Consider the following 14,876-nt stretch of genomic DNA (forward strand, 5'->3'; position numbering starts at 1 on the left):
AGCCATGTAGAATTTGTGCATTTGCCTGTCAGGTAATTGACAGAGACGTGTCAGATTGTTGCCTTGTGTCCCATCTGCCACATACTGTGTACATCCTAACCCCTGCGTGCAGGCCTCTCACCTCATCCCAACCCCTCTCACTGATTGGTTAGCCTCCCTGTGATGTCACATCTCAATAGCTCGGCCAGCTAAGATCTTTGCCTTCATCCCGGCAGTGGCTCTGGTTTCCGAGCCTTTGGGAAGCAGAGCCAAGGAGTTTAGATGGGTAGCTATTGCCTTAAATCACAGAAGATTTTTCATGCACTGGACCAGTGTAATTGTCCTACTTTTTAACGTTTTTCTTAACTGTGCGAATTAATACAATATAATGGTTAAACCCTACCATTTGGTCGGTGGTGACGGTAACACAGAGAGGCTTAAACAATTACGTTTTATAAAAGACAATTTATAATGTTATTTATTGTTTTTTGTTTGCCATGTCTTAGTTCATTTTCTATAACTTTGTAACATTGCCTAGCCGCCTAGCTACATTGCCACCTAATAATAATAGTTTCCAGTATATAATCTAAGGTTGTGGAGTATATTTAATAGCCGAATGAAAACACCTGGGATCAAAGGTAGACCTTTAGGGTGGTGTTGCTGGTCCACCCACGCATCCTCAACTGGCTTCTGGAATTGCCCTCCATTTCTCCTGTGGCTCCCCCCAGCATCCCCTTAGCCCTGCCATGCCTGGCCCCTGGTTTCTCCATTGCGCCCCATTTTGCCCCATTTATCGCCCCCCCACCCCTCCACCCAGCCCTCTGCCCTCCTCCACCTCGCCCTGCCATGCCCTCTCCCACCCCGGCATGTTGTCTGTGGGTTGGGCGTTGAGTCTTGACTTCTCCTCTGCAGTGGCAGGCGGTTTCACCATCGGAGAAGACCCCCGATCTGAAAAGGGCATTAAGGACCCTGCTTAGTAAGATGAAGGTAATGTCAAAACAACCATCGCAAACAGCCTCGCACTGACTGAATCACCTCACCAGCCTGTGGTGGGAGCACCGACTGTGCGCTTTGAACATGTGTGCGCGGACACACAGCAGGCGTCACTCACAGGTGCAGCATATCATCAATGGCACACATATTCACATGCAGACACTCCTAGAGCAGCATGATGTATGTTTAAAACACTTAACACACACACGCAGATAAACGCACCCACGCGATCACAGTTTGCGAATTTTGACGCCGGCCGGCACCACCCCACCCCACCACGCCCCACCCCTCCCCCATGCCTCACTTCCCACATCATTTCAAATAATGCCATTGTAAGCGGCATCTAATGGCTACTTGTCACCAGCCTGGGAGCCTGGACCATCGATCGCTCTCCATCTCTGTGCCCCAGACATGGCCTGTCTGTGTCACCCAGCCCGTCTCGCCTCATTGGCTTGGGTTTGTGTTACGGCCGTTGGAATGAATGGTGCCACGCTGCCACTCAGCCATTCTACCTACATGTACTTTGTTTACCCACTGCCCCCAGCATGTCTGCTTCCATACTGCCCCCTGGTGGCCTGCTCATGTTCCTGAACCATGAAAACAAAATGCTGTTCATGTCAATTCTGAGCACATCTACAATAGGACATTAAGGCTATGGATCTATTGGTAATGAAATAGTTGCTTCTGCACAGGATTCTCCTCCTTGGTATGAAGTGACGTTGTTTGCGCAGTTATCCATGAAATGTCACCAAATAATATCTCCTGCATTATTGGTGGGATCCATTGCAAAGTGTACACTAGATGGCGCTGTGGCACCGTTACATGGTTTGGGGAGAATCCTTGTGCATTTCCCTTATTCAGTTCAATGATTTGTGGACAGTAAAATTGTCAGTGTTAAAGGGGATGTAAGTGAAATGTTTTTGTAAAAAGTAAAATGAAAACATTTTTTTTGTGGGGGGAAAAATAAAAGGTTAGAGCTCTATATTCTGATAGCAATCAGTGCTACAGCGTTTCTGCAGTTGTTGCTGGACAACACATTACCCCTTATTTTAACCAAGAAATGTAACCAAATGGACCCATACATTTATTTGGTTTTTAACACCTTTCCAATTAACACTGGGAATTTTACATTGTTCGATTAGACAATGCTGAGGGAAAAGACTTGGTCACCATGTTACAGTTGACTTCTTAAGGCAATAATATAGGTTGGTGGTATTCAGATTATTTTGGGTCAAGGTGTCTTAGGTATTCCATAAAAATTGCAATTGGAACTAATAGGCTAGGATACTGTAACTGTAGTCTCTGGTTTCCAGAAGGTGCTCCTGTTCCGGTTCAGTTTCCCATAACAGTTTGTTTGATTGGCTCAGCAGCAGATTTGAACCGGAAATGCATGCGTGTTTCAGAAAATGGGTATGCCACCTTGTGGAAAGCCAGAACTACAAGTTAAGCGCATATCTATTGGTGGGAAAATCACCCATCTATATTAACCATATAGGTAAATGCCCATATACTGTATGCTCTTTATGGTCTGTGCTGTGAGAGGCGAGCTGCTACTGTATTTTCCCTCAAGTTGTAAAATCACCCAGCTTACATGACAAGTGCATTGCGTAGTCTAGGTTTACTGTATCCATTGAAATCAGACCATAAGATATTAGGAGTAAATGTGCTGCCACGTGATGGTCTGGGTTTGGATGGGTTCTGCTCCCAATAGAACTGAGACTTAACCCTGCTTCAAATGCATGTCCACTCTCTTGATTGATTGTTAAAGGGACGTTGTGACATTTTGAATTGTATTTCTTGGTAAATTGTGGGATGATCACCCACAGGCACTTGTCAAGTTGTGGTAAAGACATATCCCACTAGAAATGGAACAGTTGGACAACCCATTAAAACCTGATGTTGATTCTACAAAATGTCTTCTAAAACCTAAATCCTACTAAAACAGTTTTCTGAAAAGTGGTGCTCAAACCTTTTTCATGTCAAGGACCCCCAAAAGGATATCTATTTGGCCATGAACCCTCATCTCAAAGTATGATGCTCCAGGGATGCCCAGAAGCAAAGATTTGAGTTAAAAAAAATTCGCTAATTGAAACGGATGTTTTCCCAGTCTTAATGGGTTCAAATTAAAAACAAGTCTCAGGTCATACAGTCTAGAAAACTAGAAACTACAGTGGATGACCGCCTCCCGCCCCACTTCCATTGTGTCCATGTTGTCGCCCTACTGTCAATACAATCAGTCGACACTATGTAAGCCTAGCAGAAATTGACATTTTAAAAATATATTTTGAAGATATGTTTCTAATATTTTCTTGAATGGAAATGACAAATGGACCACCGCTGCTTTTCTTGGCTTTCAGAAGCTAGAGTAGTTTAAAGACTTTATAAAGCATTCACAGATTGTAGAATAGTTGTCTGGCTTGAGAGACTATTATATGCTGCACTAGCCACAGTGGAATCGATGAAGAATTACAATACTAAATGACCATTTTAGGTTTGTTTCCCCCATAATGTTAAAAGTGCCAATAACCAACTATATAATTCAAAATGTTGATCTTCTTTTTAAAGTGTTTATTCGAAAGAATGGTATTTATATCATTGTGTCCCCAGGAATGTGTCTGAGCTGCACAACAACAATCCACCCCTTAAAATAATACAATAAAATCTGAGTTAAGGATTTTGAACGATCAAAGTTAAGATTATAAAAGTGATTGGTTAATTTGTTTGATTTGATTCTATGAATGTACCCGAGACACAGAGTACCTCTCATTCCATTTGGACCCTGAAGCCAAATGTAATTAGGGTAATGCAGTCTATGAAGATGAGATAATTACACAAACCCTGATCTAGTGGAAGGAAGCATCACTGAACTGTAAAGAGACACATACATACATAAAGCAAATGGTTTAACGTCACTGAACTGGAAAAAAAGGCATATGTAGGCATGCCATCTTAGCATACTTTACATAATTGGCGTAGCTTACATAGCAGTCCATGATTGTCCAGTAATGCTTTGTGCCAGTTTAGCCAGAAGTTGAGGGGTGAGACGAGAGGTTAAGCCTTGTTTTGCTGTGCATATTAACCTTACCTCTCACCCCCAACCCACGCCATCTCATTTTTACTACCCCTGCCTATGTGTTTGTTTTTCCTTCTTCAAATCAGTTCTGGTCAATCGAGCTGCTCAATTGACTGATGTAGAATGTGCCAGAACTGTTAGGGCACAGTGCAATACACAAGCTGCAATACACAGCTGCCAGTCAAACACTATGATGAGGAATGGCAGCAACTTTTGACTCTGGTTGAAAGGAGAAACCCACACACACACACATACAGCGCATAGCACAGAGCTCTTTGGGATTTGCGATGACCAGGCGAGCCCAACTGAGTTGTTTGTTAGTACAAACAAGATAAGATTAATCTCGAAAGTGCCATGTGTAATACACATACAATTCACATTATGTGTATTGTACTCGTAGTGTGTCATTGGATGTGATGACCTTTGCCAAATACATTCTACCCTAGTTTCCTAGACTTAGTAAAGCACCTTATGGATCAGTGTTGCATATTAACTGACCTAATTATCTTTTTTTATTCTCCCTCCCTATTTTCTTCCCCATCTGTTTATACGTCACTTTATCCGTTCATCTCTTCCTGTTTTACTCTCGTTTCCTCCATTTCTCTCTCCATCTCCTCCGTCCCCTCTCTTGATGTGCCCAACCTTTGTCCTTGTCTGTGTTTATCTCCCTCTGTACTACACTCTCCTCGTCTGTCCATCCCTATCCCTCTCTTCATCATCTTTATCATCCTTAATCTCCACCGCATCCTATCTGTCCACTGCTATTTCCGCCCTCTCTCTCTCTCTCTCTTGCCTACTGATTTTACATCCCTCTCCATTTCTACAAACCCCTCTTGTCATCCTTCTCTGTTTCAACACCATCCTCTCCTCTCCTGTCCTGTCTTCTCCTGTCATGTCCTGTCCTGTCCTCTCCTCTCTCCTCTCCTCCAGGACTCGGACTCTCCGCGTCACTCCACGGCCTCCAACAGCTCCACCTTCAGCAGCCCGCCTAGCCCGGCCTCCCCCCACAAGACCAAGTCCCTCTCACTGGAGAGCACAGACCGCATGACCTGGGACACATGAGCCCCCGCCACACTTCACTAACAGACTGACAGCACAGGACTCCAATCCCCATCCACTCTGCCCTCCTGAGCCCCAACCCCTGTTCCCCTAGGCTCAGCCTATCGTATGTTATCTAAAAAGAAGACAAACCCCTCCCACTGCCCAGAGAACTGCACCCATACTGTCCACTGGTCCCTTTCAGAAATGCTGTTTTGTCTCAGTTGAAGCTTTTTTGCCCAACCAACTTTTTGTCCTATTTGGCCCACCTCAGCTCCCAGACGAGGCTGAGCACAGGGAAAAGACACTGTCATCTCTGAGAATTACAGGCAAATCTTGGGGTGCAGGCTGTGTGCAGGCTGTGTTTGCGAGCGGTGTGTGTTGGTATGCTTGAGAGAGAGCGTGTCCATTTACTGTGTGTGTGTGTGTGTGTGTGTGTGACTGTGTGTGTGTGTGTGTGTGTGTGTGTGTGTGTGTGTGCGCGCAAAGTGTTTATTAGGAAGTGGCGTAGAGTACACAAATGAATCTTAAAGTACAAACAGCTGCCCAAATCGATGGGCTCATTTGCTAATAGCCACGTTAAGCAAAACGCTGAGCTTCGTTGACAGTACTTTGATCGCAGGCCCCCATGATTTCCCATGATTTGACACACTCAAGAGACCCTCCAAACCTCAAGATACTACAAAACGAAAAAGAAGAGGATTATTACTAAACGAAAATGCTTTGTATTTGTACATAGGACCCTTTGGGTTTTAGGGGACGATGTTTTAATTTATTTATCAATCTCAGACAAGGAAAGAGGAGGAGCTTTGTGGCCCTGCGTGAGAGAGTGGATTTTTATCCCACAACACCTTTACTTCCATGTGCCGCTTTCTTTTTGGGATGTTAGTCGGAGACGTCGAAGCTGCGGAAATTGAATATGTGACACAAAAAAAATGGAGACAATTATGTTAATTTTCCTTTTTCTTTGATCATGAAAGAGTGCAGTGGCTTTACAATTTGTTTACCATCAGCAAAAAGCTATAGGCAGCGATAATAAGCAAACGCGAGGGGCAGGGTTGTTTATAACTTTAGCTGACCCTGCTGGCTTCTGGTCGCTTGGGAATCTTCCACTTAGATGCACATAGAAGCTGAGGGAACATTCAATATGATGACATCATGGCTTCTTTTATGCTACTCTCTCCTCATTGGGCCAGCGTGATGACATCATCGTCCAACATTCTGGCACCATTTCTCCATGTGGCGTAGACCTTTTCATTTTTGCAAAAAAGAAAACAATAAAAACAACACAATTCACCACTGTACAACCAGACAAACCTATCTACGACACCCCAGTTCCATCACAATAATGTACATAAGTTCAGAGTAGAGAGTAATATATGGTAAGGAAAATACTATAGAGAAAATACATGAGAGACGGAAAAACAAGTCCTCGTTCCTTTAAATTTGTTTCTTTTTGTTATGAGAGTGATTTTGTTTTTTTGTTTTTTGGGTTGTATTCACACAAAAGCCATTTTAAACCACTTTCCTGTTTTCCTTTTTACAGATTGCTTTTAGATTTGTCTTTTTTATTATTATATTATTATTATTGTATATGTATGACACGCATTGTCGGGTGTTATCATTCCCCCCCCCCCTTCTACCCCGCTTTGGTTTGTGTTTGAGGGAAGAAACTCATATATTGGTGAACGCTACTGCCCAATGGCGGCGTAGAGTGAACGTGCTTTTATCTAAAAGCAATCGTGCTTTCACGCAGATCCAATTACACGTGTACAGTACACAATATGCTGACATACTCGGCACACACGGACGCGTATTGTACACACACACACACATACGTTCACAAGTAGTGTGTTTATGCAGTGAATGCCTTGCCCCCTCCCCTCTTCCTGTCCGTTGGCCCTGACTTCCAGGTGGGGAGGATGGGGGTCCTGTGGGACTTTTGTATATCGCCATCAATGCTCACGTGTGTGTCCTGAATTCCCCTGTGGTTCTCCGGATCTCAGAAACCCACTAGGTCAGTCCCTCCGACGTAGACGAGACTTTGGAGGGAAAACTTGTTTTATAACCAAAAATATATATTAAAAAAAAGAACTTGATTGGTCTTCATACTTTATAATTTCTTTCTGACAGCCTTAGCATATTTTAAAGAATGTCCTGAAAAAAGACACTACAGTTTTAAGAGTTATTGACTCCGGTCTTCAGTCAGCACTAGGATATAAAAACATGACACTAAATGTACAAAACTGAAAACGGTGAAGCTATAAAAAGATCAACACGTTGGTTTTGGTCATGGTTCGTAGACCTCTTTTTCTTTCTTTCTCCCTCGTGCTGATGCAGGCAGCACTGTGTGAAATTCTGTCCAGAGATCCAGTGACCTCAATGCTAATAATTGCATCTGTCCATCGTGGGCTTTCTGTTTTGAAGGGCATCTTATACGGCAGTAAAACAAGTCTGCATTAACATTGACACGGCAGTTCCTCAAGGTGCCTCATCTTTTCAGTATCATCACAGGTTCACACACACACACACACACACGCATCAGTAGCAGATGTGTTGAAGAATGCCTCATTAAGGCATTACCATATAAGATGTTTTTATGGTATGCTACACTATAGTATGTTGTGGCTTTAAGAGTTCATATTTATCATGAGCTCTAATACACGTGGCAATGTTCAGAGGTGATAATAGGCAAATAGTGGGAATGTAGCTATATGATATGCCTCTGCCTGATGATGCACTTCAAGTAAAGGCTGCTTTAGAGTTGTAAGACAGTGTTGACTGCCAAAGGTTGTTTTTAAATTTGAGAATCCGTTCTTTTTGGCAGTCAACACTGTCGTTTTGAAAGTAAAATAGCATTGAGGTACCACACCGGGGTATTGGGCTCTTAACGTGCTTTCAACATTTGTAGGGGCAAGTGAATTCTGAACATGTCACATTTGAGTTTCCAGTTGTTGCGAGAAAGAGCCTGCTCCACATTAGATGTGTCAAAATCACTGCTGCACTTGGTAATTGACATGACCACTACAAGAGTATTTGTATTTTGGCAGATCATTTTGATGTATGTTGTTGATTCGTGCTGCTGAAACAAAGGGACCCTCTCTTTCTGTCTGTGTTGGAGATCAAAAATGTACCAACCTCCCGTTTGTTCCCTGCTTAATTTAAGACGGTACATTCTGGTTCGAGGTTTTCGGAGACCTGGCAGATGTTTTCTGACATTTGAAAGGGAAACAGATTTGAAAGGAATTTGGGTTTCATTCCAAATGCCAAATAATGACAACTTTCCAAAAGCTGCACTGCAGTGTTATTCCCCTGCTGAATGGCAACCTATGTTGCCCCATGATGCCCCATTCCAAGTGTTTATATATAGTTTTATATTGATATATATTGAGATATATATTGATATATTCCATTCATAGTTGCAAAGCTGGTTTTATTCCTAACACAATCACCTCTTATGAATGGTTTTATTTTTTTAAGCTTGTAAACTCATTTTTCCACACCTGCTGGCTGGACTTCCATCTGTCGAGTGTATTAAGTGAGGATGAGAAATACCTTGGCCATGTTGTTTTGCTTGGCTAAGTGTTTTATACTGTAATGGAAAATGAAATCCCACCTTTAGGAGAGAGGAAACAAACTCAGGAAACGTCTAAAACCAATGAACTTATTCATCGTAATGATGATTTAAAATGAGCGTGTTGTGGCTTGGCGAGGAGAGGGGATGAGGAGGGAAGCGGAGATACATTTAGCTGTAGTGTTGTAGATGTTGACCAGGGTTTGAGACAGTATAAAAGACGGGTGTTTTATGAAATCCAATATGAACTAGTGTCAGGGTGAAGGTGAGAGGTGGTTTGACCCGAGTTGCAGGCTGGTGCCACAAGAAAATGTAAGGAAAAAAAAGGAAAGGAAAAACATTACGACAAATCAAACGCCTTTGCATTTCAGTGAGGTCTTATCTAAACTACCGTCAATATTATTTTGCGCTTTCATATCATATTACACTTCTTTTTTTTTTAGGATTGCTTTGTAATAATTTGTACAGTTTTGCATGTTATAGATGTAATCATTTTTTGTTTTTCGGTTTGTTTTACTTGGACTGGCTCATTTTTGAACGGTTTGGGCGTTTCACTGAGGATAACCCACTACAGGGGATGTAGATTCTTTTTTGCACAAAAAATATTTAAGGTGTAAGGTCAACAAAAAATAATGTATGGAACTGGCTGCCACGCTTATGTGGACAACTCATTATATTAACCTGACTCCCATGTATTTCAATAAAGCGGAGGGCTGTTACAAATGGAGCTCAGTGTCTTTTGTGTGGTTGTTGTCAGAAAACTTAACTTTAAAAGTGTAAATGTTTATCATGTCTAAATGTCTAATTTAATGGCAAACACTTCTGTACTGTATCTCTTGAGAGTGTATAAATGTAGCCAAATGGACCCCTGGTTAGTTACATTTCCACACTCTAAGCTTTAAATGAACACTGACATTTTTACCATGTTTCCACATAATTGACCAATGAAACCCTGTATATATGGTGCAATAAAACTTTTGCAGAAAATGGCAGAACTACAAGCTTGCAAAGCTTTAATTTAGATCGGTTTTCAGTGAAGATACTTTAATGTAGAGTGAAAACAGAAAGTTCACCAGTATAGAGCCCTGATGAACTCCAGTTAAAGGAGAAATCAAATTTATTTTTATATTTTATCCCACAATTTTGCAACCCATTTTTTTCACCCAATGTCAATTATCTAATGTAATCCTGGGCTACACTTCCTCTGCCAACCTGGAGAGGGCAGCGGACTGACATCATGCTTCCTTGTATGCATGAGGAGTCCAAGCTGTTTCTTTTCACCTGACGGGGGAGTTTCCCCAGCCGGACCTAGCGTGTGGAACCCAGGACCTTCTAGCTGTGAGCACTACCGACTGTGAGAAAAGGAAAGGAAAAGGAGAAATCCAGACCAAAACACACATACTTTCCTGAAAGTGTTATTTAAAAAATCGTCAAACCATGAAAAACGAGGTTGTTTTTCATGGTTTTTGACATCAATCATCATGAAAAACAACATGCCGTTATGTAATTTTGTGATTTTCTTGGTTTACTGTAAATTAGCTTCTGGCTAACTCTGTTCCATACATGGATGTGAAAACTGACATGTTGATTAATGCGCATTGTCCTTAATAAATATATTTAAAAAAATATATATATATATAAATAAATAAACAATTTGTTTTGGGCTGAAACAAATAATTAGAAACAATAATAATTATTGTTTCGGCCCAAAATGTTTTTGTTTATCGTCATGAGCCGAGTTGGCTTTGAGCTTAAAAGGTCTTTAAAACTCATTCTCCGCCACCAGGCTCAGACCGCCAACATATATATATTATTTTCTTTAAGATTAAAACAATTATAATAATATTTATGTATTATTATTTTTTGCCCATGTTAAAAAGGCGTTAAAGACGTCCTTGGCAGTGTAGGACATCATGAAAAAGAAGTTAAATAAGTCCTTGGCAGTGATTGAGGTATCCGAAACCATGAACGATAGCCTATAGTATGTCGTTTTTTCATAGTTTTAGAAATAGAGTGCTTTCAAATTTAGGTTCATCTTACGGTGGACATGTTTGCCTGAAAAGGACTCTTTGAAATGTTTGATAGTTTTAGAAATATAGTGCTTTCAATTTTGAGAAATGTATAATGGGGCTCAATGGCAGATAGTGGCACGTCAAAAAATCACTTTCACCTAGAAACTCCATTCACACTTTTTATAATTCAGCTTACTGTAGGCACATGTGCTGGAACTTTTTACTTTGAAATGTTTTGTAGTTTCTGAGTTATTTAACTTAAACGCCCAATGCATTCTCAATGGCAATAGCACAAACCTTGGCAGCCTACTAGTCCTACATACTTACACCTAGAAACCCCATTCAAACCTATTTAGGTTCATCTTACGGTGGACATGTTTGCCTGAAAAGGAATCTTTGAAATGTTTCATAGTTTTAGAAATATAGTGCTTTTAAATTTGAGAAATTCAGAATGGGGGTCAATGACAGCTCTATGGCACGTCAAAAAGTCACTTTCACCTAGAAACTCCATTCACACTTTTTATAATTCCGCTTACTGTGGAGACACATGCTGGAACTTTTTACTTTGAAATGTGTTGTAGTTTATGAGTTATTTAACTTAAACGCCCAATGCATTCTCAATGGCAATAGCACTAAAGTTGTTTTAAAGATGTAGCCTACTGGGCATGTTCAAATCATATAGGCCTACTTTACATTTATTCCAATTTACGTTTTGGGGATGGTATTTAACATTGCGGTGCCCACTGGACCTGTATCCGTCGTTGAGTGTGGCTGATGATGATGATGGGTTCCTTCCTTCCATCACCTCCAGACTCAGAGAGTATATTGTCACAGCTGAGGGTGACGCCATGGCTGCTGCCTCCTCCTTTTCACCTTTCTCTGCTTCTGACCTCCCCATCCATCCTAGGAAAAAAAAATCGTATGCCCTCCGACACCATGGACTATATCCTTTCGCTTTTGCGTGATTTTCACCTTTTTTTTAAAAATCCTCCGAAATCGTGAAAAACGACATACTAGTATGCGGTCCGAGACCATGGACTATAGCCTTTCGCTTTAGCGTGATTTTCACCTTTTTTTTTAAATCCTCCGAAATCGTGAAAAACGACATACTATAGTATGCCCTCCGACACCATGGACTATAGCCTTTCGCTTTTGCGTGATTTTCAGCTTTTTTTCAAATCCTCCGAAATCGTGAAAAACGACATACTATAGTATGCCCTCCGACACCATGGACTATAGCCTTTCGCTTTTGCGTGATTTTCACTTTTTTTTTAAAATCCTCCGAAATCGTGAAAAACGACATACTAGTATGCGGTCCGAGACCATGGACTATAGCCTTTCGCTTTTGCGTGATTTTCACCTTTTTTCAAATCCTCCGAAATCGTGAAAAACGACATACTATAGTATGCCCTCCGACACCATGGACTATAGCCTTTCGCTTTAGCGTGATTTTCACCTTTTTTTTAAATCCTCCGAAATCGTGAAAAACGACATACTATAGTATGCCCTCCGACACCATGGACTATAGCCTTTTGCTTTTGCGTGATTTTCACATTTTTTTCAAATCCTCCGATCTCGTGAAAAAGGACATACTATAGTATGCCTTCCGACACCATTTACTATAGCCTTTCGCTTTTGCGTGATTTTCACCTTTTTTTTTTAAATCCTCCGAAATCGTGAAAAACGACATACTAGTATGCGGTCCGAGACCATGGACTATAGCCTTTCGCTTTTGCGTGATTTTCACCTTTTTTTTTTAAATCCTCCGAAATCGTGAAAAACGACATACTAGTATGCGGTTCGAGACCATGGACTATAACCTTTCGCTTTTGCGTGATTTTCACCTTTTTTTCAAATCCTCCGAAATCGTGAAAAACGACATACTATAGTATGCCCTCCGACACCATGGACTATAGCCTTTCGCTTTTGCGTGATTTTCACCTTTTTTTTAAATCCTCCGAAATCGTGAAAAACGACATACTATAGTATGCCCTCCGACACCATGGACTATAGCCTTTTGCTTTTGCGTGATTTTCACATTTTTTTCAAATCCTCCGATCTCGTGAAAAAGGACATACTATAGTATGCCTTCCGACACCATTTACTATAGCCTTTCGCTTTTGCGTGATTTTCACCTTTTTTTTAAATCCTCCGAAATCGTGAAAAACGACATACTAGTATGCGGTCCGAGACCATGGACTATAGCCTTTCGCTTTTGCGTGATTTTCACCTTTTTTCAAATCCTCCGAAATCGTGAAAAACGACATACTATAGTATGCCCTCCGACACCATGGACTATAGCCTTTCGCTTTAGCGTGATTTTCACCTTTTTTTTAAATCCTCCGAAATCGTGAAAAACGACATACTATAGTATGCCCTCCGACACCATGGACTATAGCCTTTTGCTTTTGCGTGATTTTCACATTTTTTTCAAATCCTCCGATCTCGTGAAAAAGGACATACTATAGTATGCCTTCCGACACCATTTACTATAGCCTTTCGCTTTTGCGTGATTTTCACCTTTCTTTTTTTAAATCCTCCGAAATCGTGAAAAACGACATACTAGTATGCGGTCCGAGACCATGGACTATAGCCTTTCGCTTTTGCGTGATTTTCACCTTTTTTTTTTAAATCCTCCGAAATCGTGAAAAACGACATACTAGTATGCGGTTCGAGACCATGGACTATAACCTTTCGCTTTTGCGTGATTTTCACCTTTTTTTCAAATCCTCCGAAATCGTGAAAAACGACATACTATAGTATGCCCTCCGACACCATGGACTATAGCCTTTCGCTTTTGCGTGATTTTCACCTTTTTTTTAAATCCTCCGAAATCGTGAAAAACGACATACTATAGTATGCCCTCCGACACCATGGACTATAGCCTTTTGCTTTTGCGTGATTTTCACATTTTTTTCAAATCCTCCGATCTCGTGAAAAAGGACATACTATAGTATGCCTTCCGACACCATTTACTATAGCCTTTCGCTTTTGCGTGATTTTCACCTTTTTTTTAAATCCTCCGAAATCGTGAAAAACGACATACTAGTATGCGGTCCGAGACCATGGACTATAGCCTTTCGCTTTTGCGTGATTTTCACCTTTTTTTTTTAAATCCTCCGAAATCGTGAAAAACGACATACTAGTATGCGGTTCGAGACCATGGACTATAACCTTTCGCTTTTGCGTGATTTTCACCTTTTTTTCAAATCCTCCGAAATCGTGAAAAACGACATACTATAGTATGCCCTCCGACACCATGGACTATAGCCTTTCGCTTTTGCGTGATTTTCACCTTTTTTTTAAATCCTCCGAAATCGTGAAAAACGACATACTATAGTATGCCCTCCGACACCATGGACTATAGCCTTTCGCTTTTGCGTGATTTTCACCTTTTTTTTAAATCCTCCGAAATCGTGAAAAACGACATACTAGTATGCGTTCCGAGACCATGGACTATAGCCTTTCGCTTTTGCGTGATTTTCACCTTTTTTTCAAATCCTCCGAACTCGTGAAAAACGACATACTATAGTATGCCCTCCGACACCATGGACTATAGCCTTTTGCTTTTGCGTGATTTTCAACTTTTCTTCAAATCCTCCGATCTCGTGAAAAACGACATACTATAGTATGCCTTCCGACACCATTTACTATAGCCTTTCGCTTTTGCGTGATTTTCACCTTTTTTTTTTAAATCCTCCGAAATCGTGAAAAACGACATACTAGTATGCGGTCCGAGACCATGGACTATAGCCTTTCGCTTTTGCGTGATTTTCACCTTTTTTCAAATCCTCCGAAATCGTGAAAAACGACATACTAGTATGCGGTCCGAGACCATGGACTATAGCCTTTCGCTTTTGCGTGATTTTTACCTTTTTTTAAATCCTCCGAAATCGTGAAAAACGACATACTATAGTATGCCCTCCGACACCATGGACTATAGCCTTTCGCTTTTGCGTGATTTTCACCTTTTTTTAAATCCTCCGAAATCGTGAAAAACGACATACTAGTATGCGGTCCGAGACCATGGACTATAGCCTTTCGCTTTTGCGTGATTTTCACCTTTTTTTTAAATCCTTTGAAATCGTGAAAAACGACATACTAGTATGCGGTCCGAGACCATGGACTATAGCCTTTCGCTTTTGCGTGATTTTCACCTTTTTTTTTTAAATCCTCCGAAATCGTGAAAAACGACATACTAGTATGC

The 14,876-nt window shown here is 41.1% G+C and overlaps 1 protein-coding gene across 4 annotated transcripts in view; it reads left to right on the plus strand.

Moving 5' to 3' along the window:
* Positions 1-9,384, plus strand: part of cdc42bpab (CDC42 binding protein kinase alpha (DMPK-like) b) — a 114,049-nt gene extending 104,665 nt beyond the window's left edge. For all 4 annotated transcript variants that reach the window (XM_079525554.1, XM_079525555.1, XM_079525552.1 and 1 more), the window contains exon 41: positions 4,976-9,384. In XM_079525554.1, the coding sequence (XP_079381680.1) occupies positions 4,976-5,107 (132 nt within the window). In that variant the 3' untranslated portion in view covers positions 5,108-9,384. The remainder of the gene's footprint in view (positions 1-4,975) is intronic.
* The last annotated feature ends 5,492 nt before the right edge of the window (positions 9,385-14,876 follow it).

Source organism: Electrona antarctica, assembly GCF_951216825.1.
Source record: "Electrona antarctica genome assembly, chromosome: 17".
In the NCBI taxonomy this organism is placed as follows: Eukaryota; Metazoa; Chordata; class Actinopteri; order Myctophiformes; family Myctophidae; genus Electrona; species Electrona antarctica.